This window comes from Podarcis erhardii (assembly GCF_964252035.2).
Source record: "Podarcis erhardii genome assembly, chromosome: 11".
Lineage (NCBI taxonomy): Eukaryota > Metazoa > Chordata > Lepidosauria > Squamata > Lacertidae > Podarcis > Podarcis erhardii.
This window is the reverse complement of record NC_138501.1, coordinates 33,429,421-33,457,325: the sequence shown is the minus strand read 5'-3', so window position 1 is coordinate 33,457,325 and position 27,905 is coordinate 33,429,421. Positions and strand designations below refer to the sequence as shown.

The following is a 27,905-nucleotide window of genomic DNA, read 5'->3' as shown; positions in this document are numbered from 1 at the left end:
GCCGTTTCTTTCTCGGTGGTGACTTCCGTCTCCTCGCTTCTGTGCGTTAGTTCGGCCGAGACAGCAAAGTTGCCGCCATCATGATGAACAGCGGCGGCATCGGGGTGCCTCTCGGCTTCCCTTTGACCCCTACTTCGGTTATCCAAGTCACCAATTTATCATCGGCGGTCACTAGCGAGCAGATGCGAACGCTCTTCGGTTTCTTAGGTGACATCGAGGAGTTGCGTCTCTACCCTCCGGAGTAAGTTGAGGCCCGAGCGGGGCCCTCGGGGCCATAGAGAATGGCGGGAATGACAATCCTTGAGGCAAGGGGAGAGCGAGAAACGGACCGGATGCCGCGCACGCCATCTTGCTTTCGGGTGCCGAGTGGCTCCCTTCATAGTGGTTGCGTCATTGGGCAGCATCTGTTCTACGAGAAGGAGAAGCTGCCCGTAATTAAGATGGCGGCCAGTGACTGTCCTTCCCCCCGCCCCAAAAAAAACCTGCCAGTTTCTCCTCAGCCGCAGTCCTTCAGCGTTTCTCTCCTTTTCTCTGGGTGATGGTTCTGGGAAAGGCCGCGGGTGCGGAGGCGAAATGCGGGCTCCCTAGAGGCCTAAGCCGCTTTTCGTGCTTCCTCGAGGCTCCCCTCGGCGTTGCGTTTAGCAAAGACGCCATGTAGGAGAATTCTGGCTCCTCGGGGATCCTGCTTTCCTTTCCCCCGAATCTCGTTCCCTGCACTGCGTTGCATCCAAGGCTAGGCTAGTGACTAGTTACTCGGGAGTAAGCCTCATTCACATCAACAGCGCTTGCTTCCGTGTAAAGCTGCAATCTTTTGCATGCAGCTTTGGGAACATACCTCATTGAAATTAATGGTCCTTACATTAATATGACTTGTAAGTTTCCAATAAGTACGCATAGGAAGGGATTGTAAGGGATGCACAGTAGACCATATTTCTTAACAAGGCATGAGGGAAAGTTTCGTTTATTTTACTTAGTGATTTTATATTCTCTGCCTCCCCCCCCCCCCCTTTCTCTCAAGCACTTGTAAATGGCAGAGAGATTTGGGACTACTCAAAAATGAATGGGATGTTAGCAGAATAAACTTTTAATTAGTATTAGTGCTTCAACCTTGTGCTTGCTGGGAAAATAATAATAATAATTTATTTATACCCTGCCCTCCCCTGCCAGGGCCAGGCTCAGGGCAACTAACACCACATATGAATTACAATAAAATGTAATAGAAACAACAACAACAAACGGTTAATTAAAATATGGCTTAAAATACATAAACAGCCTAGAAGCAATGGGAAGCCATTGTTTTTGATGTGCAACCAGGGACTTGTCTTATTGTGCACCACTTCTAGCTTACTGATATTGAATCTCTTCTGCCATTCTGTTTCCTGCTACCTATTTTGGAGAGATCCTTTCTAGCTTTTCACAGATTTCTTGGGATTTTCTAATCATAAATAAATTGATGCTGTTCACCTGCACTCTTCAAACACACTCCTTAAGATCTAGTCTTCGCACACTTTATCAGCATATTATCAGACAATGTTATACAAACCTAGGTTGGTTCTATTAATTTAAGCTCATGGGAGAGCCGACTGCCCCAAGAGTTCAAGGTGTCAACTTGTGCGGAATGAAGTGGCTTCATTTGACAAATACTGAAATATTAAAATGTCCCCATGATACTTTGTAGAGTTTATGCCAGGGTGATTAAAAATGAGAGTGCAGATTCAGCATCAAATGGGTGGTAGAGACTTCTTCTTAAAGGAGTTGGCCGTATTTCCAGAAGGATACCAGCTATAAAAGTGTTCCACCATTTCTTAAAAATCTTAACTGAAGATCTTAAAGCACATGCAGAAGTTTGCCTAATGTACAATTTTATTTCATTTAAATGTAGCATCGGTCATTTACAGAATGCTATTAAAATATTTTAATTATCTGAAATTAAACAAAAACCTTACTGCTGGTGACTGAATGTTTCTTTGCTAGTATTTGAATTATTTTTAGGAGAAGAGTTTTATTTATATTCTGTATTAAAAAGTAAAGACCAATGCAGATGCAACATGAGCTTGGTTGTTAATTGTGATTAAGAAGCTGGGTATAGTAATTCAGATTCTAAAAGCTGAATTCAGGGTTTTTTTGACCATGATTAAGGCTGCTCAGTGTTCATTCCTAACCATGGTAAAGGGTTTGTGTGTGCATTTGTGAAACATGCTCACATGAACTAGAGAACCTGTAGGTGGATATAGTGCAGTTTTACATCCTGATCCCTTAACTGTAGTTAATGGATAAGTTAGAGTTATATTTGTACCAACCTAAAGTAATCTGATACTATGTGGAAAACGTATTTCAGTTTTCATGTTCTGTAGGTCTGTAATTTTTAGAATTAATTTGCATTAATATTTATAGTTGCTTAAGACTAGCTAGCAAAAATAGATCAAAACTACAGCATCTAATTGGTTTTCTTTTTCTTGCAGCAACGCACCACTTGCTTTTTCCTCCAAAGTATGTTATATTAAGTTTCGGGAATCTTCAAGTGTTGGTGTGGCCCAGCATCTAACAAACACGGTTTTTATTGACAGAGCTCTGATAGTTGTGCCCTGCGCTGAAGGTTGGTATTTCAGATTATACCTTTGTTTTGATAGTCTCTGTTGTGTCAATTTGTTGCTTGTGTTTTTTCAGCAACTGGGAAGGCGTTGAAGCTATTACTTATCTTTTCTTGTAATAAAAGCGAATTTGGTAGGAAGGAAGACACTTTTCTTTTTGAAATTTGTATGGAATTTAAAAATATGTGTTACATTAGGTTTGAAATGTGTGGGCATTTTCTCTTATGAAATGTGGTCATGTTTCATTTATATTTTGCAAGGACGAACATTTGCTTCTTTCACTAAAACTGCACACTGACAACTTCATCCTAAAATTGTCCTAGCCATCTGTCTGAAAAGGAATGGGCAACACAGATGGAAGTGAAACTACATCAGAAAATTCCAATCACATATTCACACATCTCTGATACAGTAGGAGCTAGACCATACTTTCTTATTTTGGTTGTAAGCTAGGATTCTCAGGATTCAAAAACAATTGTAGTGAATTACTTAGGTGGGCTTAATTTGAGTAATGGTATATCCCATCCTAATGACTCATTAGTAATGCATTCCTAAGTTTGAGTCGTTAGTGAATAACTGGGTGGTTCTCTAGCTTTAATGTGATCGTAAGTATGCCTTTATGCTGCTTTCACAATTGTGTAGCAAATCACCTTGTAATGTTAAGGACGGCTTCAGCTGCTCAGATAATAAATGATAGAGCCAGTAATAGCTTTGGGTCTGTTAGTTGCATAGGTATATATCTGAATTCCAGTTCTCTAGTCATAGTTTAGAGAGGACAAAATTCCGTCAGAATACCTTGCACATGTGGGAAGGGACAGAGATAGGGAATTGTTCCAGCAGAACCTAGTTGGTAGAAAGGAAGTGTCTCAGAAGCATCAGCTAAGATCCACAGGTGCAATTAACTCCTATTGTTCAGGTAGAAGTTCAAAGGTGATCTTGGCCAGCGAACAGAAGGGAAATGAAAGGGAGTCAATAAAACAAAATTCTAAAGGTGGTCTTGTGAGCCAAGGATGGAGGTCATTAACTCAAGATACCTACAGGCTTAGAGTATGGGAAGAATTTAACCTAGTACCAAGAATATTGCTTTGTGAGCACAAACATTTTTGTGCCTAGTTCATTGTTCTGGGGTTCTCCCCAAACCGCCAAGCCAATTTCAGGTGCATGCATTGTGGCGGAGGAGGGGGAGAGGCCCATTGCACTAGTGAAAATGCTTGTGCTGTTGTCTGCTATCAGGACCGGTTAGTTGAATCCATTCCTATGTGTTCAGAACATGTATCAAACATTTATTGCTGAAGTTTTGATACTAAGCTTTAGGGTTTCAATTCCAAAACAGATAAAAACAGTGCAGATATATAAAGCTATCCTTGTAGTAGAACTTTCCTATAACAGAGAAAGGGAATACATCTATTGAAATTTATTGACCCTTATTTCTGTTCTCTATCCTGAACAGTTTTCAAGAATTATTGGGTATTTTCAGAATTAATAAAACCTGCAATCTTTTTTCTTACATTCATAACTATGTTACATTATCATTACCCAGTTACATTGCTAATTGAAATGTTTTATTACGGTAAATTAATATGATTTTGGTGACATAATCTCAAATGCAGTAGAAAAAGTGCTTCTGTGCCATATCACAGGCTTGAGTGTCAGGTCTTCTAGCAAGATTGTTTGAAGTTGTGGAGCACCATTGACGTGGCTTTCTGCAGCCTGGAGAGTGTGCCTTTCTGTGGACCTCAGAATTTCCTTTAGAAATATTGATATATGGCTCTTCTGATTGTGGAAACGTAATATGCGCTAAAAGCACAAAAAATCAAAGAGTTATCATGGGGGTTTCTGTGTTCTTTGCTTACCATTTCCCTTTCTGCACTTAAACTTAAATGATGTTCCATACATTTTTTAAAATATAACTAATTTGTTAAATCTTTGCTTTAGGACTGGGTAATGTTCACATGTAGGGCAGTATCTAACTAAGTTGATCCATCACAGCAAGGTAGATGACTTGTGCAGCTGACCTTCTAATCACCTGCCCGCCATGCTCCCTAAATCTATTCCTCCACCCCTCCAGGGCAGATTTGGAGAAGACACTGGATACATGTGGGGAGGAAGTTACGTTACGCAAGCAGAAATCCTTGTGCTGGTGATAAGAGTTAGTTGGATACTGCCCAGACCATCCAGTATGGAGTTTTAGTATAAAGTGTGCATGACACTACAGTTCTATTCTTATGTTCCGAGAAACAAAACCTCTCTTCTTCCCTCTGGCAAAGCAGGAATACATGCATTTCTGGAGTAGGGAGATCTGTGCCTACTCTTACCTATATGTTGCAGATACATAAGAACAAAATTTTCAGCGGTCAGTTCTAACGCCTTAAAAGTACCATTAACCAATCAGTTATGCCCTTCGTTTTAGTTTTCAGTAGTTTTCATTTGTGGCTCTGAGTTGGTTCTTAGCATGGTTTATTCAGGGACAGGAATGGCACCACTTGTTGGCATCCGTCTGTCTGGAGAGACAGTGGAGTGCACCTCCAGGGGTGAAGTAAAACAGCTGTATTAGCAGCACCAAAGTGACCTCCCTTGGGTGCAAGCCTGGGCAGTATGTTTGGATGTCCTGGGGTGCCCAGACAGCAAGACTTCTTGGCCTCACTGATATGCTGATAGGAAATACACCAAAGCACTGTTTTATCCCATTTCTGGTATACCCTGACTCTGTAGTGCTATAAGCTAGGATTATTTGGGGGGGGGGCTCACTCAGACAGCATGGCTTTAGTCCAACAGCATTTGGGGAGCCACAGGTTCTCTACCCTGGTGTTATTGGAATAGCTTCACCAAACTAAAACCAAATTTCTAAAGTCAAGAGAGTATTTGAAGGTTACCTACCTTTATCTGAGATTGTTATTCCCTTTTTTTGGGACTGATACTTTGGGCATGGAGAAGAACAGTTTTTATATTTTATACTTGCCTATCTGATAACAACACTATTACTGTACTAAGAACAAGTGAGTGTCCTATGCTACCCCTCTTTCATGGTCTTTCTTCTGCTCTCTTGTAACTCCCATGAGAGAAGAATAGCTAAGCACATGAGATAACTATTTCCAACTGGAAAAGGTAATAAAATCAACCCTCCAGCTGGAAAGTGGCTGGTGAGGAAGGGCTACCCTGGGGACTATGAAAAAGAAGATCCTTCTTCCTTTTGTTTCCTTGTACCCAACTACTCCAGGGGGCTTGGTGGTGCTCCTCTACCCTGTTATTTCTGCTGATAAGTTGTTGGAAGACAGGGTTATGTGCAATAAAATAACACACAAACTTGTTTGCATTCTTACACAAAGCTTACACAATGTTTAATGTGTGCAAGTTTAAACCCAAAGGTGACTTGAAAATCTAGAGTCAATACTAAATAGAATACACACACACACACACACACACACACACACACACACACACACACACAGTGTTGCTCATGAATGCTGTGTTTGGGTACAGTTTACAATTCTAGAAAGCATACATTACCTATTTAAACCTGCAAATGGAAATAAAGAACATGTTAAGTAATGGACATCTATCCTGACAGTGTAAACTACCTTAAACATTTCTGTTTGTACAGCTTCTTAAATAGCACTTACAGTGCAATCCTACTCAACTATACTCAAAGAGTTCAAGGTGGCTTACTTTCAGGTAAGCTTGCAGAGGATTTCATCCCTAATTAGGACTGGTAGTCTATGCAGGCAAGGAATTTCAGAGATGTCATTTTCTGAAGAGGAACATCTCAACATAGTTCTCTAATGATGTGCTTTTTAGACTATTAATAAGAATTCCAAATGGTTTTAGTTAGAAAATGCATAGTCTGGGCAATGGTTAAAACTTCATGGACATCTTCCTTGAATTTACCTTCGACCAAATGGGGAAAAGGAGCAGACTGTAAGAGCACTGGTATAATGTGCTATGTTTTATCTACGCTTGCCTACTAGTGGCTGGTCTCTCTTGGAAAATCCAGATGTTGCATAATAATTTTCTTACGGGAATGATAATTGTCTAGAAACCTGGCATAGAAGGATATTGGGGTGGGGGTGAAAGAGAAGGAATTCAACAGCTTTTAAAAAAATACTTCTATTCTGTCTGTCAGAAATTATTCTCCTCTGAAGGCCCACACTGGGCATTAAACTGGTGTTCAATGTGTAACACAAACACACTTCACCACTATTCACATTACTAACCAACATTGTGACTTTGGCAAAAACAAAAAACAACAACAACATCATTACATTGTCAAGATGTGGCCCCTTTCCATTGTGTGTATAACTGAAATCTCTCGAAAAAACTTGGTCTGGTTTGAGAGAGGCCAATATTGAAATGTATCAGAGATGCCACTTTTAACCATCATTCTGAACTTTTTTATGTCCACATTTTCTGGAAGATGGATTTTGACTATTAATTTGGTTTTGTATGTTTTCTCTGTGTGATATTTGTGCATTATTAGATGACTAGACTGGCCAAGGCAGACCTGTTACACTTGCCTGAGTTAGGCATTGTTTGCCATGCCACTAAACCTGCCGCCAAGTGACAACTTCATGGGGGAATGAGAGCGGAGTCTGGCCTGCAGAAGATGGACGCCCTGTCTCTGTTTTTATTATTTTATTTTGCTTTCTTTTCTCTTCTTTTTGTTAATTTTGTCCCTTTTTTGCTTTAATTCTTTCATTTCTACCTGTGAGCTGGTTCTTCAGTTCTGTAAAAATGGTGTTCTGTTATAAGAGTTCATGATTCATTTTAAACTTGACCCTTTGAAATTGGTCAACCAAAAATTCCAGAGTTTAGACTTTGTAGTTAGATTGTAGATACAATCCTAAACATCCATAGTTAGAAATAAAAGATGAATAAAAATAATAGGAATTACTTCTGAGTAAATCTGGCTAGAATTGGATTATTTGAAAAGTGAAGTGATCCATTTGTTTCCATTGGCTCATATTATTGAAGCTTTTAGATATATGTGGCTTTTCTGGACTACAATCTGAAGACTGTCCTCTGAAAATACTTCCCCCTCCCTTCCCAGAAGCTCTCTTACTAAGCAACCATAGCAAGTTGGTTTCCCATATCTAAAAAGATAATGGCTCCCTTCACATGTTCACTGAGTTGTTTGGGAGCCACTTTCCCACTGTGTTCTTGGTGGCAGTATGTATATGAATGCTGAAACCATATGAGAGAGCTCTGTGAGGAAAATGCTTCCACATGGTTGGGTGAGTATGTGAACGGGGGGGACATTGTTTTTTCAATACCTATACCTGGCCTGTTTAATTGGCTGTCGTATTATTTATTTTGAAAAGAAATAAATAATACTAATATTCTTAATTCATTTCTCAAAAAATAGGAGAAAGCCTGGAAAACACTCAATTGTGAATTGAATGTGAAGTATTGACCAGTGTTTGTTTTATATACTGTCTTCTGTTTACTGTAGCATTCTATGGGAAGACGGCAAGCTGGACTAATTTTCCTCTTGAGTTGGCTCACGCTTATGGCATACTCTTAGATACAGCAGAGGCACATCATAGAAGTGTTTTCATTGTCAAGTTTGAATGTTTTCTGTGTAAAACTCTCAAGAAAAATACCAACATTCTTCTGTTACATTTCTCTGAAGTAGAGATGAGCGCAAATTGATATCGTCATCTCTTTCATTGTTCTCTTTTTCAATAAAGAATTTTGAAATTTCTGGGAATTTTATGTAAGCAGCCAAGGAATTATATTGTTAAAAATAGATCCTCCTGAAGTTGCTGATTTTGCTAACGAGCCAAAATTTAGTTATTTTAAAGCCACTTGAATATATTTTTTTTAAGCTATAAAGATTACTTCAAGTGAGGGTAAGACACCAGAGGTTTTAAATGGACGCAAGTAAATTGACACAAATAATTCTAGTGATCAATCAGTTTAAAATGACATGGTCTAGCTCTGAATGAATGCGAAGTGTGCATGTGTGTGTGTTTGCGTCTGCGCGTGCACACTTCATATCATTGCTTTTAAGAATGTCATTTTAGCCATTGACAATGCTTAGTGTTTTATACATAGAAAGGAGTTTCAACAAATATGGATATCTTTTGTGGAGATTGAAACTACTGAAATATGTTTTTATTTTTTGTGGACTTTAACTCCATTCATCAATAAGCTGAGAAATGTATAGATATATGTATAGTTAGGAACAAATAGTTTTGTTGCAGAGAAGTTGTAGTTGTGCGTGAAACTAGTTTTCTGGATTCTAGTTTATGTTTAGTAGTTTTGTTCTGATCAGACATAGAATTTTTGATGTTTCAGTTTTGATGATGAGTTTTGTTTTTTAGTAAAGTCTGAAAAAGCCTTTACTTATAGTACTTAAGCTTGGAAGTGGTCTTATTTATTCCCATTGATTTTTATCCATGTATTATCTTGATCTTGAAGCAACCTATCAGAACACTGATATACTTGAATTTTATTGTAGTTGAGAGACACTGGCTAATGCATGTGTATGCCTTAGACCATAATTTGGTTCTTACACATGGGCCTTGTATCTTGCCCAAGAAAAATCAGGAATAATTGATCTCTATCTGGCTAAGAAGCTATTAATATTTTAATTATAATGCTTTATTGCTGCCTTAGTATTGGCTTTGGTTTATTTTGTAATTATATGCTTCACAAACTCAGATTGCCTAAGGAACTTGAAAATCACAGTTTAGGTCTTCAGGCAGCTTCTAACACCAGAAACTTTCTGAAGTATAGCAACCTTCCAGAAGTTAATGCAGTAGTTTGAAAGTTTGCCCCATATTATGTCTTTGATTGTCTATGGAAATGAGGACTGTAGCAGTAGGAGAGGGGCAGATAGGATGTTAGTGGGCAGGGATTTAAAAAACTACCAAAAGGGTCTATCTCTCTCTCTTTGGAAATGTCATTAAAACACCAGGTGATTTGAGGGCTCAGTGGCTTAGGTTGGTTGTTGTTACTTTGACGAGTAACACTTAGTGTTACTTCAGACAAAGGTGACTTCTAGGCAGAGTGCTTTGCCACGTGCAGGTAATAATTTCTGGTCAGTTTTTCAAATAATTCTGGTTCGTGTGTGTTAGAATTTTTTATGGCTTTTAAAACTCAAGTTGCTTAAGCTTAAATGGAAATCACAATATTTAGCAGCTCTTAGGATATCTTAAGGAAAGACTAAGTGGGTTAGATTTAAAGCGCGCTTTAGTCAAGTTCATTTTAGGTAATAATCCAGTGCAGGCAATGGTTGATTATAATTAGTACTAAATGTTGGGTTAAGATCCCAAACATAGTGACATTATTGTTTATTTTACTGAGGGTCAGCCATGCTTCCAGAGAAAATATATAGGGATATCAGCAGAACTTTTTGTCACCTGACAAATAAAGATGCCGGACAGGTAGCCATACTACCTTAGTTATGTTTACGTGATGAAGGTGTAGTGCTTAACAATGGTTTAGGCACTCAGACATAAATGCTTATGTCTGCATTGGACCAATGAGATTGAACAAATATTTTGGTAAATGCCCTGCTACCTCTGGATGTTAAGGAAACTGGGTAGTTGAAGTACCTAAGCTAAAAATCAGTGCGGTTCTAGGTTTCTTGCCTTGCTTGAGTTGTTGTACTGGACTGACAAAAGGCAGTCATCTGGTAACATTTTTCACTCAGCTATTTTAGCAGACAAAAAGGGCTGATTTTGGTTAGCACACTCCTGTTTCCTCTTTTTTTTTCCTTTTGACTGATTTGGTTATTTGCCATTTCTGGGGATTAAACTTTAAAAAATGTTCTTCTTTTCTGTATCTGATGTTCTGTGTGCTATTAGTGATGCAGCCAACACGAACGGTTGTCATGTGTAACACAACTTTCGATCACCGTGAAAACAACGTCCTGCGAAAGCGTCCATGCTTGATATCGTTTGGTTCATGAACATTAAGTTTCCAGTACAGGTGACCCATAGCTCAAAGTGTTAAATAATTGTCTACATTGTTCAGTTTTTAAAGTAATAATCCGGTAATGCTAGTTTTGCTCACTTGTTGTTCCTAGTGGAGCAGGGGCAAAGGAAAAACTTGGAATTATTTTCTTTTTTGTAAGGCTCTCATAGATTGATTTTTTTTTCTTTACTATTTTTAAGTTGAAGGGTGTTGGTAAAAAAAATAAAATAGAAAAATAACACTTGGGGGGTGGTGTTACTTTTAGTAACAAGAATATTTGCTTCTTCAGGTAAAATTCCAGATGAAGCCAAAGCCCTCTCCCTCTTGGCTCCTGCTCCTACAGTGACAAGCCTGATTCCTGGTGGAGGGCTGCTTCCTATACCAACACCACCTGTGAGTTCAGTAAGTAGATATTCATGTAATAATTCTACTTAAAGGGGATGCAGTCTATTCAGTTGCATTTTGGGTGCATGTTCCATTACATTGTAATGATTACAGTAATTGTATTGAATCTGCAATTATTCAAATGTAGGGCAGTACATTTATTAGGACCAGTCGGAATGTTGCAACATAATGAGCAAGATCTAGAGTTCTCCAGAACTCTTTGTCAGGTTGAATGTTAAGCAAAAAAGAAAGAAAAAAAGTTGGGTGGGGGAGAAAGCTGGCATAATGTTAAAGCTACAGCATCTGTTGATTGAAATAATTTTAAAATGGACTCCAGGTGTTGTTGTGCACTCTTATATTTACCATCTTCTGGTTGCTAAACTTTCTAGAATTGAAAGAGGACTTAAGTAGCTATGCAATAATACTTTTGGTAAACGTAAAAGAGGACTCCTCTTCTTAAGACATATTAGTGACAGTGTATACAGCTTTTTACACAGTTGTTTTGCTTTTAAGAATATTCCTTACCCGGTCTGGTCAGCCAAGATGGTTTGTGGTCACATATCAAACAGCAGGTTTTAGGACTAGTGCTAACAGTCCTAAATTTTGAGGTGAATTTAATTTGAATCAGTCCACAGTGGGAGGAAAACTTTTCATACTTATTTCTGTAAAAACTATCCTCTGTTTTCAGATTGGTATTTCTCTTGGTCCACTGGGTGCGATACCAGCAGCAGCGTTGGATCATAATATTACAGCCATTGGAGACATACCGCAGCCGCCCATTATGGGCAATGTGGATCCTTCCAAGATTGATGAAATTAGGAGGACTGTATATGTTGGAAACTTGAATTCCCAGGTAAATGTCTTTGCTACAGTAGATGCATTAATGCAGGTGTGAGGGACCTTTGGCCGTCCAGGTGTTGCTGAACTACAGCTCTCATCAGCCCCAGCAAGCATGGCTAATGGCCAGGGATGATGGGAACTGTAGTTCAATACCAGAAAGGCCAAAGGTTCCCCACACCTGCATTAATGGAAAGTGTAGCTTTATATTCCATGGCTTGATAGCTCTGATTTTGAGCAAACTAAAAGAGCATCTGCTGCATCAGCCTTTCCCTGATGCTGTGTACAGAGGTTAGTTACAGACTCTATACAGCCTCCAAGAGCTTGAAAATGATTACTTTTCCTCCCAACTTGTATAGTATGGTGCTGTGCACAACACACAGGTCACAAGGCCCCACTCAGATGATCTATACCAGAAGTTGCCAGTATGATCCCCTCCTGATGTAGTTGGACTATAACTCCCATCATACCTGACCACTGGCTATGCTGTCTGAGACTGATGGGAGTTGTAGTTCAATAAATATTTCAAGGGCACCATGTTGGCTCTTCCTGGTTTATAGTCTGCATTAGATGGACAGACCATGCAGTACGGGGAGTGGTCATTCAGGAGTTTACAGTACTGTAGTTGGGACTTGGGTATCTATTTTGGTTGGGTCAAAGGATATGGGACAGGCTTATAAGCGAATGCATGTGATGTTACTTGACTGAGCCCTCTTTCTTTCTCTTTAAAGACTACTACAGCAGATCAGCTTCTTGAGTTTTTTAAGCAAGTTGGAGAAGTCAAGTTTGTGCGGATGGCAGGCGATGAGACTCAACCAACACGTTTTGCTTTTGTTGAGTTTGCTGACCAAAATTCTGTTCCTAGAGCCCTTGCCTTTAATGGAGTTGTGTTTGGAGATAGGCCTCTGAAGTAAGAGACTGTACAAATATTATCAAATATAAATTGGGAGGTATATTGTGTGTAATTGCAACCCTGTCCTATAGAACTATGCCACAGTTTTAGGAAACTACTGAATATATATATATATATATATATATATATATATATATATGGCACAGAATAGTATTTCCATAGCAATATTTGCATGTGTTTTTTATTTAACTCTGTGCAAGGGCCCTCTGTCTTTACTTAAAACCTAAATCGTGTTCATGTTGGCAAGCAGATCTGCTGAACCTGTGTGAAAGGTTTGCCATGCAGAAGTTGCCGTTTCAATGGTACTTTAATCCCTTTACCAAGTACCTGATAAAGCCTGTTAATCTGTTTGCCGTTAGTACTTTGGTAGAAAAAGTGCAATCTTATTCTTTTTAGCTGTTGCTTGTGTGCAAGCAGAGGCATGTGCCACAGCAGTTCAAGTGGTATCCTCTGTGAGCTCTACCCTGTTTGCAATTTAATACCCCCAGGCTCCATACTGGTTCCTGTCCTGAAATAAAGACCACGGGCAACTCCAGCTCTAGAGATCAGAGGCAAGTTTTGCAAAATCAAGTAAAAATTGAGCCAACAAGCCAATGCTTTTTATTTATAAAATTTATACAACGCTTGATTGTAAAAAAAAAACAAAAAACCAAACCTCAAAGCAGTTTACAAAAGAGAAAATAGCAAAATCAAGAAAAATTCACAACCCAACTTTAAAACATACAAAAGCTAAAATACTAAAATAGATTGAAATTATTTATTTCTTTAGTAAGGGTGAAACAACTATGCAGGATAAAAGTGGTCTGGCATTCAGCATTTCAAACAGAAATCTTAAGTTTAAGTTGAAGCATTTGGAAGAAAACTGCCAAAATTAAAGCAAAACATGTGCAAAAATGTAGTTACCTGTTGTAATCCCCTTTCGGCTCTTTTCCGTGTTTTGAAATGGGTGCGCTTTGCAAAATCAAATACATATATCCTTTGCATGGAGCCAGCGAAACACTTACTTCTTTTGCATAATACTGTATTTAATAACATTTGTTATTTCTAAAGTGACTTGACTATAACACAGCACCTGGAGTTTAAACTAAAAAGAACAAAGCTTGCACATAGACTTCAAAAAGCAACGAACCTTAATGAGAAAAGGAGTTGACAGGAAAAAGGAAAGAGAAAGTCTCTTTTCCCAGGTGTTTAACAGAGAACATAAATAAAGGTAGATTTTCCACCATCCCTTACCTGCAGGGACAAGGTATAATCCAAAGTAGTTGTGGACTTAAGAATGTGAGGGTTGTGCTGGTCCCCAGTTCTGTGGCTGACCTCACTATAAAATGAATATTTGGGTGTGAAGTGCATATTTTTTCTGTGTGTCTAGTTCAACTACGTGTGCATATGTGCAATGACGTATAAACTGAATTGAGTTTGCTTGTTTAATTTAGAATAAATCACTCCAATAATGCAATAGTGAAGCCTCCTGAAATGACACCACAAGCTGCTGCGAAGGAGTTGGAAGAAGTGATGAAGAGAGTACGGGAAGCCCAGTCTTTTATATCTGCTGCTATTGAGCCAGGTAGGATATTACTACTTTCTTGCAATACAACTATCGCCACTACTAGGATGAAAGTATCTCTGCTGCAGTGAATCCTGGTGTATACTTAGAATAGCTTTTTTTATTATTTATTTATTTTTAGATGTAGGGAAAGGCCAGCTTGAGCAACAACCAGTGGACAACATTGTTTTGTGACCCATCTGTTTTTGATGGCGTCTGAGTGGTTTTACACTTTACGCCGTGAAGATAGAACTGTTCATGCACTGGGTAGCACTGCTTTCTATTGTCAAAGTGCTGAATGGAGTCCTTTTCATTAACCGTAACATAAATGTATGGGATTCCCCCCCCCCCCTTGTTGGCCCCTCCTTTCATTAACTCCCTGTCTCCTCCACCTTCTCCCCTGCCAGGTGTCTTGCTTCTTCTTCAGTCTTTTCCTTTCATCTTGCTACCTACTGTGCTCACATTCCTCCTTACCTTTTTTCTGTGACCCAATCCCATCCAGTCTCCCAACCTTTTCTCTATATATCACAAATAACATTCCTGGTTCAGCAGATCATGGTTTGGTGAAGTGGGAATGAAGCAACCAGTTGAAGTTGTTCTCTCTTCCCCACTGCCTTGCACACATAGCTTCAGAGAAAACTTCCCAGTTTCTTAAACCGGTTTCCTGTGATATCTGAACTCATTAGGAAACTTCATTGCAGCCACTTCTTTCTTGGTTAGCTCTCTTCTGAAATTGGGCAAGTGAATGAGAAGATTCTAGCAGTTTTGGTGAAGGGGAGCGTTGGAGACAGAGATCTGGTTTATCTCTAATCTTCTTAGTTCACCAAACTCGTTTGCAATCCTGGCTTATAGAGAGCACTCCTCCCAATGTTCTATGATAGCAGTTTCAGAAGAGGTCTCACTGGCAAGAGCTGACTGTTACATGATTTTCTAATGAATGTTGAAATATTTAGCTTTCCAATTATTATTATTAATTGTAACATTTTAACCAATTAAAAAAGAACAAATAGCGCTGACTGACATGCAGTTCCATTACCTACCTTACAAGTATCTGGCACTTGCATATCAGATGCGTTGGGTTCTTTACTTTTAAAAATGTGTATGCTATTATTATTTTTAAAAATTCAACTTCCAAATCCAGAAATATTTATTTCTGCTTAAGGGGAAGATTCGGTTAATATTGTTTCCTGACCTGGCTGGCCAGAGTTCATCTGATTGAGCTGATCTGAAAATCGCTGGGATTAAATACATCTATCAGTGGAATAACTTTGACTAATGATTGTCATCTGTATTCCCAATCTATTGCTTCATTTAGTGATTGGTTATAAAACATATTATTATTGAAACCGTTCTGTAGGGGGACTAGGTTTTCAAGCCTCAACTCCTTAATTGTAATAGTGCTTTGGCAATAAAATACAGTGCTATTATGTGTGTTTCTGCATAGTTTTTCAAACTGCTTTATTGGAATTTGTGTTTCTCTCTGAAGTGAGTTTTGCCAAACATGTTTTAAACTTGTGCATTGTGGCGGCAACATAAATCCCATTCCTTATTTAGCTAGCTGTTTATAATTATCTGGTTTATGTGTACTGCTGCAGGATGGCTGCACTCAACGAATATATGCAATGACTTTCTTGGATGTTTCTGAAGGATTTTTGCAAAGAAGGAAGATGTGCAGAGAGTAGGCCCCTTGCAATATATGTGGTACATTCCACTTGTGCCAGATTGTTAGCTGGGATCTGTAAATATTCTGAGCTTACACTGCAAAGTCGTTTTTTCTCTCAGAGTCTGGAAAGAGCAGTGAAAGGAAAGGTGGTCGGTCGCGCTCCCATTCACGTTCAGTATCCAGATCTAGTTCAAAATCTCGAAGGAAAAGATCACACTCAAAACGCAGGTAAAATTCTCATGTATAAAATCCTCTGAAAGCAACAGTTGACTTGTCCCTTCTCTGTTTCTTAAGGAAATTCAATTTAAGCCGTTAATACAATTTGTGGATGGTTGAAATGAAGAACTGTTTTGAATTTGAATTCCTTATTTTTCATGGCAAGATGGCAGCTGTAGTGAAACAGTTTCAGAAATGGTTACAAAGTAAATCCTGCTGAATCCAGAGGACAAAATCTATCCGTTCTTCCAAGAACCCCTGTGCTTCCACCGATAACTGCTTTTGGGTTTCCTTTTCTCCTTCTCTGGGGAGGAAAATGAAGGTGTTCTCTCTTAGAAGTTGGGCTCTTGAAAAGACACCTCACTGCTGCTTCCTCCGAAAACCCAGCTGGGAAGAGGGAGAATCCACACACACTTCCACTGCCTGTTCAGTTTGTGGAGGCGATAGCTTTCTGCAAAACCCCAACTTGCAGAATTAAAAGTATCTTTCCTTTATTGAGAATGGGGCAGAAAAAAGATAAGTGGTTTTGCTTCTGCATATTGGGCTTTTGCAGAAAGTGGCAACTATGCCCTTTACAAAAAGTAATGGGAAGCTAAGAGAACACCTTTTTCCCATCCTTAACATGTCACATCACTCAAAATATGACGCTGCTGTCTGTGCTTCTGACGTTTGAGGGGGGAAATCTCAATGTCTTGAGTTTATTAGGTAACTGAGCTGTTTCCCCTTAATTTTAGCCTCACAGTATAGCACAATTTTTTCTAGTTGTTAGGGTTTTGAAGAGACGGCGCAAGCAAAATAATGTGAGTTCAACACAATGGAGCTTTTGATAATAAAGTCAAAATAAAATAAAAAAATCAGAAGTGACTGAAATAGATACAATTATAAAAACACATCTTACATTATACAAGGAAGGAAATAGAAAAAAAATTGCCACCCAATAAAACTATATTTTGGAGGGATTTTCCACTCCTGTGACTGCAATGTCATATATTTAATATATAATCCCACAATAGGGGTGAAATCAGAAGGATCAGTGCCACCCTTAGCTGCTTAGATATCTCGGTTTCTCTGAGATAGCAATGAACATAACTTTCTTGAATTAATGAGTATAGCATGAAGCTTGTTTCCATTACTAATCAAGCAGCTACCAGTAACTATACATTTAACTGCTAACATATAAGATCCACGTTACCTTTATAAAAATTATACAAAATACACAATTCAGGTCTAGGATCACATTTTTATCTATTAAGTGTCCTGATTTTTATAATCACTTGTTTCAAAAATTCATGGACTTTGGCACAACTCTGTCACATGTGCCAATCAGCTCCCAGTGGTCCACTGCCCTGATCTTGTAATGTCAGCCAAACATGCATGAAGTTGTCCCTTAACATACTCTGTGTCAGTGCTTCTGAAGTTCAAGGATGGAAATCTTGCAACATGAGTTTTTAAGTAACTGAGGTAGCCCCCAAATCAAATAGTCTGTTTCCTCTTAATTTTTGCCCCAGAGTATATAGCAATTAAGTATCTCAGATTCAGATAGTGTTTAATACGAATTATGTCATACTGAATTATTTTTTCATTTTGTTACATCAATCTTTGTTTATCTAAATACCCGACATTGTTTTGTTCTTGTTGCCTCTTCGGTTTACAGGTCCTTTCTTTTAAGCAAAAACGCCCACTACCACCTCAATTCTAAATCTGTTGTGATGGCAGTCATACTATTCAGTGGAAGTTTAATACACTTAAGTACAGAGGAGTGCCATGATGCTAATAAGCAATGGAAGTACTCGATTTAAAATGGGCCTTCTGTGTAGAGTGTGCAGTCCCACTCACTAGTTTCCCAGTTGCAGTACTGGATCTGAGAACATGTTTTCCCCCCATGTATTTTATCTCTCTGTTCTTCTGGTCAATACAATAACAAATATTAAAATCACACAATGCAAGGAAACCAGAATAAGTATTTGATCAGCATGCTGAGCAGTATATTGGATGAGGTAGGTAACAGTTTGAAATATCTCAGTGGAACAGCTTTGTTACTTCTGTTGGGTAGCCTTTACAGTCTATCCAGCAACCAGGGTGGTTTGAAGCCAAGCAGGTCTGGCAAGTGCCTGAATAGCTGACCACCTGGAAACAACATCTATGCTGCTTCCATGATAGAAGAAAGGCAGGATATAAATGTAAGCAAATAAATGAAATACAAATTTTGTTTGTGGAAACATACAACAGAACGTTAGCTCCACTTCAAATCTCTAGCATGCACACACCTATTGCGTCAGATGAGTATTGCAATAAATAATGGCACTGAATAGGAACCCAAGCAAGTTCAGTGAAATTGTTTTGCAGATACATTCATAAATGTTTTCCTGTACAAAATCATTTTGGGTGAGCCACCAATGTAATTTTATACCCATTTAGTTCTTAGCTTGCTGGACCTCACTTGGACACAAACAACAGCTTCGCTTAATCCTTTGCAGTGCATTGTATAGCTTGGTGATGATGACACACATTAAAATATTCAGGGAGCTTTCGAAAAATAAATACTACTGATGAAGGAGATGTATCTCTTGGGGGTATTCCTTCGGTATATGGACCATTTGAATGAGCCTCAATACTGAAATGCAGTGTTTCTGCCTCCCATATCCCACCCTGCCCCCCCCCCAAATCATGGGCATGTTATAGTAAATGTCTGCACACAATTCGAAGAAGAGGTTGTCATTTAATACAAACTGCAAACCTTTGTGTGCATGGAAGCAAATTTCACGAGATTCTTCTCCCTCTGAAAAAAGTGGGGGAAGGAGGCCTCATTATGGAATAGTTACACTGTGTCTTAGTTCTGTAAGTAATGCTAATTTGAGGTGGCACTTTGCTGTGCATTATTTTATCAGTTTGATTGCCTTTCTCAGACAATTTTGTTTTAGTTACCTTTTGCTAGGAAGCTAATTTTGATTTACATTCTCTATTTTATGCCCATTTTAAATATTATGTTTGAAAAATTGTTTTGTACAGTGGAGTGCAAATTACAATTCGTATGGTTTATAATAGGGATTGGTGAAACAACATAGTCCATAGCATTTATCATTTGCTATTGCATGCTATAGGAGTAGATCTCGCGACAGATCCCGCTCCAGCCAAAAGGACAGATGTGATAGATCCCGCTCCAGCCAGAAGGACAGACGGGACAGATCCCGCTCCAGCCAGAAGGACAGACGAGAGAGATCCGTCTCCAGCCAGATGGACAGACGGGACAGATCCCACTCCAGCCAGAAGGACAGGCGCAGATCCAAAACTCCACCCAAAAAACGCTCAAAATCTAAAGAAAGGCTGAGATCAAGAAGCCGGTCGCCTTCTTGGTGAGATTCCTATGATTAATTTATTTCTTTTATATTCTTTGTGAGGTATTGAGCGACTTCCTGAACATTAGATGTAGGGTTACAATCTCACCATAAAATAGTGGTTTTTGTAGCATCCCAACATTTTCACTCCTTCAGTATAACAAATAGCTCTAATTTTATCTCCTTTTTATTATTTACTTATTACTTGCTTAAAAGCATTTCTAAACTACGTAATGTGTAAAATATAAAAACAATATCCATTAAAACAAAAATTCAGCCCCCAAATCAAGAAAACGGTATAAAAATCTAAAAGCAAATAAAACAGATTGAGGAGGTTTTACCCTTCCTTTACTAGATTTACTACTGCTCTACTAGATGCTCTTCTGCAATCCTGAAGGTATGCTTGAGGGTGGCCAGAAGCTCTTTAATCATTTTATTTATTATTTTTATTAAGGTTTTTTTTGGGGGGGGGGTTTACAAGGTACATATATCCTCTCTATTATCAGATCATGAAGTCCTTTCTACAGATCAGTCATTTAATATGAGACTTTGATGTTGGTTGGTGGGGAGAAAAGATGTAGGGGTAGGAGGGAAGGCGGGGTAGTAGACATTAATTCTTTTACATAATATAGGTGTGAGGTTTTTGTGTCAGCAGTTGACTTTAGTCCTTTGTTGTAATGAATGCTGCACAGTTTAAATTAATGTTTTCATTTTACAGGGAGAAGAGGAAGGAAAGCAAAGAGAGGATCAGAGAGAAGGAAAAGATTAGTAGAGAAAGAGACAGAGAGAAGGAAAAAGAGAAGGATCGAGACAAGGATAAAGACAGGGGCAGGGAGAAGGAAAGGGGCAGGGAGAGGGAGAGGGACAAAGAGAAGATCAAGGATAGAACCAAAGATCGTGCAAAAGATAAGGACAAGGATCGGGAGAAGGACAAAGACCAAGAGAAGGAAAAAGAAAGAGACAAGGAGAAAGTGTCAGACACAGAAAAAGACAAGGCAGAGGATCTGGACAAAGTCAGAGGGAGGGAAAAAGAGACAGAGACTGAGAAGGAGGAAGACAAGGAGAAGGATAACAAAGAACAGCTAAAAGGAAAAGAGGAGGACAAGGAGAAAGACCGAGAGAAAGAAAAAGCAGAGGAGAAAAGCAGTGAAAAAGAAAAAGAGAAGGAAGCAGAGAAGCCAAAAGATAAGGACAAGGAAGGAGAGAAGGCAAAAGACCGAGATAAGGAGCGGGAACGAGAGAAAGAAAAAGAGAGAGATGAAAAAAGGAAGAAAGAAAAGAGATCCAGGACACCCCCCAGAAGCTACAGCTCCTCAAGAAGATCACGAAGTTCCAGCAGGTCCAGTTTTTTTCTTATAATTTTGTCATGCTTTGTAGATTTATTGCTTCTGTTTATGAAAAACTTTTTTTGGGGAAAACGTATTCAAATCAGTGTAGAATAAATCATGTCTTTAGTATTGCGAAGAAGAAGAAGTAGACTCTTGTTCTAGGAGGCGGTGTGTGGGGTTTGCACATAAAGCCAAAATCATATACAGGGAGAACAAGCTCTGCACTGCTCCCACACGACCCATTTCTACCTTTCCGAAGCCAGTAAGCTAAGTGGCCCTTGCCCCCTTGGGAGGCTCTTGTGCGGGGTCTAGAGACTCTCACGAGACCTCTGCCTTGCGTGCATTTAATTTGCGTGATTGCGCACTGAGCATGTAAGGCTGCTTAGGGGAAATCCTGAGGTTTCCAGAAGTGCAAAAAATGTTTATGGAAAATCCCCCTAAGGTGGGGTGAACTGAGTGTGCCCAGTGGCCAGTGAATGCTGACAATTGGGTCGGGGGGGGAGCAGAAAGGAGGTAGAATGGGAAGGCATGGTTGGCTGACTAAAAACAGTGAACAGGAGCTCTCCACACTGCAACATTTTGTTACAGTTCCCACTTGTGAATTGTAATTTCCAACATTAATCTTTAATTACTGAATCCTACAGAGATAGACGGAAGAGGAAGAGCCGAAGTCCCTCAAAGTCTCCAAGATCATCTAAAATTACAAAAAGGAAATCCTCTCGATCTCCATCTCCAAGGAGGTAAGTGTATAGTTCTATCACGCAAGGTCCTACAGTATACACTGCAGGCTCTCGCCAGTGCACACCTCACTCTATTAGTGGTCATTTTACTAGAATGACGAGAAATTGAGGTTGGCACACACGCATGCATCCTGGAAATACTTATGTTGAAGTGTGCTGCATAAAATGTTAAACTCAAAATATAAGGAAAAGAGGGGATGAGAATTTTAAGACTGGCGTTTGCATGAGCTGGAATATGGATGCACTTTTGATTTCTTTGTCAGTGGAAAATTAATTTCAGTAGAGCGGAGTATGTGGAAAAACTGCATTATACTTCTGAGAAAGCATCAAGCAGTTTACAAAATAGCAGTTCATTCCTGCTGGATAATTATTTTACATTTTTATAGCACTTGCATGTTCAAAATCTTCTTACATATGTTGTCCTGGGAAGCCCAGCCAGATGGGCAGGGTGTTGTTGTTGTTGTTGTTGTTGTTGTTGTTGTTGTTGTTGTTGTTGTTGTTGTTGTTGTTGTTGTTATTGCAATAAGATTATCCCAGTATTGCAGCTGGGGAAATGAGGCTAAGAAAACTAGTTAGTTGCCTGAAGCCACCTGCCACATCTTTAGGCAGAAGCAGTATTTGAAGTGGGCACTTCAAATTCATGGTTAAGACTGCAGAATTATTGGCCCCATTCAGCATAAAGCTGGAGAAAGGAGACAGGAACATCAGAAAAAACTTTCTGCCCGTAAGAGCTGTTCAACAGTGGAACGGTCTTTCCCGGGAGGTTGTGGACTCCCCTTCCCTGGAAGTTTTAAAGCAGAGGTTGGATGGCCATCTGTCCTGGATGCTTTAGCTGAGATTCCTGCATTGCAGGGGGTTGGACTAGGTGACCCCCCAGGTCCCTTCTAACTCGGCAATTCTACAATTCTATGATTCTAAGCTTGTTTTGGCTCTCTGCTTTAATCAGCAAGTACAAAACATAAACAAGTAGGTGGCAATCCACATTTTGCACGAAGGATGAGCCAGGGACCATCTCTCCCTCTATTCTGCCAGTGTTGGGAGTAAGGTTCTGGCTTGTCTCACTTGGCTAATTTCTTGCCATGGTAGAATGTCAGACCATGTTATTGGCTGCTCCCCTCTGCCCCTTCATGCGGCATGTTCAGCATTTGTGCATACAGCAGATGCAGGCAGGGGAATGTGAACAGACCATATATGACCTTTTTAATTGCAGCTACTTCATTCTTATTTTCAAAACAGAAATAAGAAAGACAAAAAGACCGATAAGGAGAGAGACCTGAGTAATGACAGAAGAGAAAGGGAGCGGTCTACCTCCAAGAAAAAGAGTAGCAAAGACAAGGATGTTAAAGAGAAATCTGATAAAACCACAACTTTGAAGGTAAGCCACTGTGAATGAGTGAGCAAGCAAGAAATAGGTGTGGGGAAAAAATGCTTGTCATTGACTGTTTGGGTACCTCATGCTGTTTCCTCTAAGGTGGTGTTTGGTGATCATTGGTTGCTTCTAAAGTGCCTAGCACCTCCAATAACATCTTGATCTACAGGCTGGGTGGATGTGGGGAATCTGAAGAAAATGTAAATTACACTGCAGTTGATGAATAGGACTAAGTAGACTACTTAGTAGAGCAGTGCACATGCCATTTAGCAGTATGAAGCTGGAAGGTATAAAGTGGTTGCCTGGAGCAAAATGTCAGGTGCCAACAGCCCACATGCATTATCAGCCCTTCTGAAACAGCATGTCAAGGCTGGCTCTTAGCGGAGATCCTTCTTCAAGGTATCTTTAAAATATTACAGATGAGGGCAACAGAACATGACCATACCTGAGATTATCTGTAGTGCTCTAATGAATTGGGGGGATCCTGCAGAATGATTTATTCCCCCTTTTCTTTTGATAGAGCACCTTTGTTGTGTAGAATACATGGCTGGGTGGTGGTGGTTGTTATAGCAATGTCATCTTTTTGGACCGCCTTATTTCAAAATCCAAGATGATAAGGAGAACATTCATGGTGTCATTTCATGTTAAAGGCAACAAAAATTATATTGGCCCACACTGTTACTTTCCACTATGAGCTGTTTGCCTCCTGTCCTCTTAGAACTGGAATCAGTTCACAAGATTCGCAAAGTATAGCAGGTGGGGGCTACCTCAGCAGGAGAATCCCATCTGTTTCTGCTTCAATACAGAAATGAGCTATGCCTACACCACTTCAAAAGTATCAGGAGTGTTCTTAGCAAAGCAAGTCCTTGCTGTGTTATCCAATGAGCACTTGCATGTGTGAAAGAGCCACTGTGGATCGAAAACCACAAATAAAACTTTGTATTACTTCACATTAGCTTGAACACAAATACTTTTTAATAGTGTCAAGTTACACATTGAACTGCAGGGCCTCAAGAATTGCACGTACTAGGCTTGGCGTATTCTCAGTAGTAACCCCCTTCCTCTAGAACTCTTGTGGAACAAGATCTCTTAGTGCTGGTGTTTAGGAATATGAGTAGCTGATCTAGTTTGCTTCCATCCTTTATTTGAACTTGAGATTTTGGCATGGGATTTCTGACTGAGATACAAAGGACCAGTTTGGGACATGCCTAGTGGAACCTGATTTTTGTTTTGAATGGGAGGTGCTTGTTGCCATGGTGCTGGTGGTAGGGTATCTCCACATCATAGGGTTTCATGGCAAGTGACGCTAAAGAAGCAGGTATGAGTATAGCTAGGTATTTTCTGGGAGTTTAGCAAAAGAAATGCAGATGTTACTTCACCTAGTTCCTAGACGGGTTGGAGAAAAGAAGACCCCTAGTTTTGGTGGATCAGGAAGATACAGCCTCCTGGTCCTTCTGATAGTTCAGGATACTAAAGGGCCCATCATTTCCAGAAACACAGACTTGCAGAGCTGGCCTAGACCTCAACACTCCTGTCTCTAATATTAGACCTTGGTCCTAGGACTCTCTTCTTGTTCTCCTCTTCCTCTTTCTGTCAGAAAACCGAAGCTCTATTTCAGTGATTGAGGGCCACATCCTATAGGTCCTCTTGTCTTAATAAGCTGTCCTTTAGTTTCTCCCCCATTGTGTTATTTATCCTCCAGGATTTGCTTTGACCATCGCTCTGTCAGCAATGCCTGATGCCGTATCACAAACTGCCTTTAAAAAGTCTTTTGAAACTAAAGGAGCACCATGTCATATGGGGGGTGGGGAAGAGGCTTCATTGAGCCTGCAGAAGTAGTTATGCAATTTTTAATACACAGACAGTAATATTTTAATTGGGAAGACAGATTTGGCTGCTCATATCTATACTTAACAAGTGGGCATTTTTAAAAATAAAATGCTATAACTAAAGTGATATATACTAATCTGAAATGTATCAGAACATTATTTGATGTAACATACATTTCTTACGGTCTTTTTATTCTACAATTTTTTGCTTTTTAAAACTTTCTGCAGGATAAAGATCTGAGTAAAGAGAACCAGAATTCTGAAATTGACAAAGTAGAAAAGGAAGACACACCTCCTGCAGAAGAAGTCAAACTACAACAGAATGGGAACTGCCAACCAAATGAAGAAAACCTCTCAGTTAAAACAGAAGATGCGTAGAGGACTGAATGGACCTCTGACCCAACTGTGGAAAGAGACAAAGCTTTTCCTCCCCTCCCCCACAACCCACCAAAAGAGGATAAAAATTACCAAGCAATCAACCGGACATGTTGTGTTGTGCTAGCAGCACTCCGGGTTCTTTGGGTGGTTTGGTCAACTTGAAGATGAGCAAGAAGCAGCACTGACCAGTAGGATCTGCTGCAACAAGAGCCAACAGCATTGGATCTGATCATCTGTAGGAATCCATGCATTTCAGTGATAAGACTGGTTGACAGCTGTTACAAATAAGTGGAAAGCTGTAATCTGTACTACCCACTAAAGTTGCTGGGTATGCTTTCAAAGTTGTTAAAATATTGGTAGTTTGAATTTTTTGTTTTGCTTTGTGGGTTTTTAAACTAAACTCAATGTGATATGTTTTGATAATGTGCTTGAAAATGGTGCAGAGATACACATGCTTCCCTTGTTGTTGTACATGACAGTGATGACAAGTTTTATCCTAACACAGTTTTACAGTTATTGTGTTTATGCCCACAAAGGCAAGTGAAGATTCTTTAATTTGTTGCTTGTGACTTTCTTTTTATATTTTTAAGTAATTTCCTTATAAGACTAAAAGCTTTCTCTTACTAGTAGTTGATCAATGCATGCTAATGTTCAGATTCTAGAAAGAACGGCCATGTTTATACTAGATTTCCATTCTTCCAACTATAAGCACATCTCTGTAGTAATCTCCAAACAACTGGCTTCGTTTTGAGCTATATTGTAGTGTGTCCAGTCACCTGCAAATAGGACAGATACCCATGACAAGATTGTTTTGTTTTTGAGTTGGGATGTGGGAGCACAAGCTAATGCTTTAGTGCCTTCTTTGAAACACAGAATAGTGATTCCGAGGAATCACATGTTATTTAATTCCCTCTTTGTCTAATCCTTTATCTTCTAGATGGTTCTATCACAATAGTAGGGAAGCATCTGAGAGGTCAGTCTTGTGTGTACTTGGTGGTTATTTGATAACATTGAAGATACGTTTAAATGGAAAAAAGGGTCATAGCTGAAATCAAGATTCAAGGATCATCATATAGGATCATCAAGGATCATCATGGACGTGGCCCTGTCTGCAATCCAGTTATCCTATAAATTAACTATAGTGTATGCCAAACTGATGAATTGAACAGTTCTAAGTAAACGTATATCATAACCGGTTTGTGAACTGGGTATTGAAATCAAAAGTGCCCTTTTAAAATAGTTATCTTCTGGAAATTTTAAGGAGTTTCTTCATTTCTAACATCAGTTGTGAAGCATGACAGGGACAACTTGCAAGTTCTCTCTGGAGAAGACATAACCACACAGAGTCCTGTTTACTTGTTGAAAAATAGCCTGTAAGAGAACAGCACCTAACAAATGCAACTCCTCTCTGAATTCATTTCAGCATTGTAAGACTGACAACAAAAGGTTGTACTCTAAGATAAGATTACACTAAAATCAAGAAGTGTTTTGAATATAACATAACACAATCAAATTGCCTTACCTCACGGGAAAGAGATGGAAAAGCCAAGTAAAAACTAGCTTTCATTTTGTGTTCTCTAAATTGCACTTAATGCAAATGTAAACCTTTTATGGTAAATGGAAAAATTAAAACATGCTGTAAGGAAATGGAAGCCCATTGATTGTGACTCTGCTTTAATAGCCCATTGTTTTTTGTTATAGTCAAAAGTTTTTTTTCCTCTCCTTTTGGCCTCTGTGTACATTAAAACTATAGTGAATGCTTTACCATGTAAAGTATGGACAGTCATTTTTTTTGATGTTTAAGCCACATGAAGTTGGCTGGCAAACAGCTTATTCTGATAATAAAGGAATGACAAATCTCATATGCTTCTTGAAAGACTGAAAGATTGTGTCTTGGAACAACAGCTGTCATATTTATGATGTGTAAGTAGCATAGAGTAAAGATTGTATACTTGTTATCTTTGGTACTATCACTAATAAAATTAAGTATTTTAGAGGGAAGTTATTTTTTTGCTCACTTTTTAAAGGAATGCTTGAAAACGGATTGTTTACTAATGGAGCTAGTATTTTGACGTGTGCTTTGCATTTACAGTGATAGCAAAGATGAAAAAATCTGGAGTATTGAGGAAGTCTGTGTGTTAAAAATGGTAAAATATCAACATAAAGTAATGCCAACATTTAACATGCATAGAATTCAAGTTCCTCACATTTATTGTCAAGGCTGCTCCTATTCCCCATTTGTAACAGTCTGGGGCTGTGAAAATCCTTATGGTGAGTTCATGGCTGGGGCAAGTTTTGAACTGCATACTTCCTAGCCAGCCTACAAGGAAATTCTTTTAACTTAAATTGTGTAAGAACTTGCCACTTAAGTTTGGTGGAACTTGTTTAAAGTATCTTGAGTCTAGCAGAAGGTCAGAATTCAGGATCCTGACTATAGTTTTCCTCAATGTAAGATAAACAGAGTTCTACAGTGTATACCATCAAGTTAAATAAGAGAAATTAATTCTCTTATTAATTAATTAGGCTTTTTTTGGGGGGGGTGATGTATATTACCTTTCTCCTCATTTCCAGAAGCCTATCACCAGTAAAACTCCCTGCCTCACAATCTGTCAACTCCCATCTTTAAAGAAGAATGCCTATGATTTATTAGGTAGCAGCATCTGCTTAATAAAATAATTAGCCTACTTTTAGCAACAGGTAAGAGAGAGATGAGGCAGCTGAAGCTATCTTATGGGCTGTACCGTTTTTTGAAAGTGAAGATGCTTAGTTATATTGTAGAGATAAATTCACTTGATTCATTCTAGATTGTATTATTCACTCTTTGCTGTATAAAAATCAGTACACAAGATGGCTACATATGAA

The 27,905-nt window shown here is 39.1% G+C and overlaps 1 protein-coding gene across 4 annotated transcripts; it reads left to right on the top strand.

Annotated features, from left to right (window-relative positions):
- Positions 1-36: 36 nt before the first annotated feature.
- SREK1 (splicing regulatory glutamic acid and lysine rich protein 1) lies at positions 37-27,044 on the top strand (the record flags this gene model as incomplete). Of its 4 annotated transcripts, XM_081880729.1 has the most annotated exons (13): positions 37-241; positions 2,463-2,596; positions 10,798-10,910; positions 11,581-11,745; positions 12,461-12,639; positions 13,131-13,193; positions 14,076-14,206; positions 15,968-16,076; positions 19,166-19,417; positions 20,118-20,738; positions 21,372-21,467; positions 22,704-22,842; positions 24,894-27,044. In XM_081880729.1, the coding sequence occupies exons 1-13, from the start codon at positions 81-83 to the stop codon at positions 25,041-25,043; spliced, it is 2,313 nt and encodes a 770-aa protein (XP_081736855.1). In that variant the 5' UTR covers positions 37-80. The 4 variants fall into 4 exon arrangements, with proteins under 4 accessions (XP_081736855.1, XP_081736856.1, XP_081736858.1 ...); XM_081880730.1 differs by lacking the exon at positions 13,131-13,193; XM_081880731.1 differs by lacking the exon at positions 11,581-11,745 and having other exon boundaries at positions 39-241.
- Between the last annotated feature and the right edge of the window lie 861 nt (positions 27,045-27,905).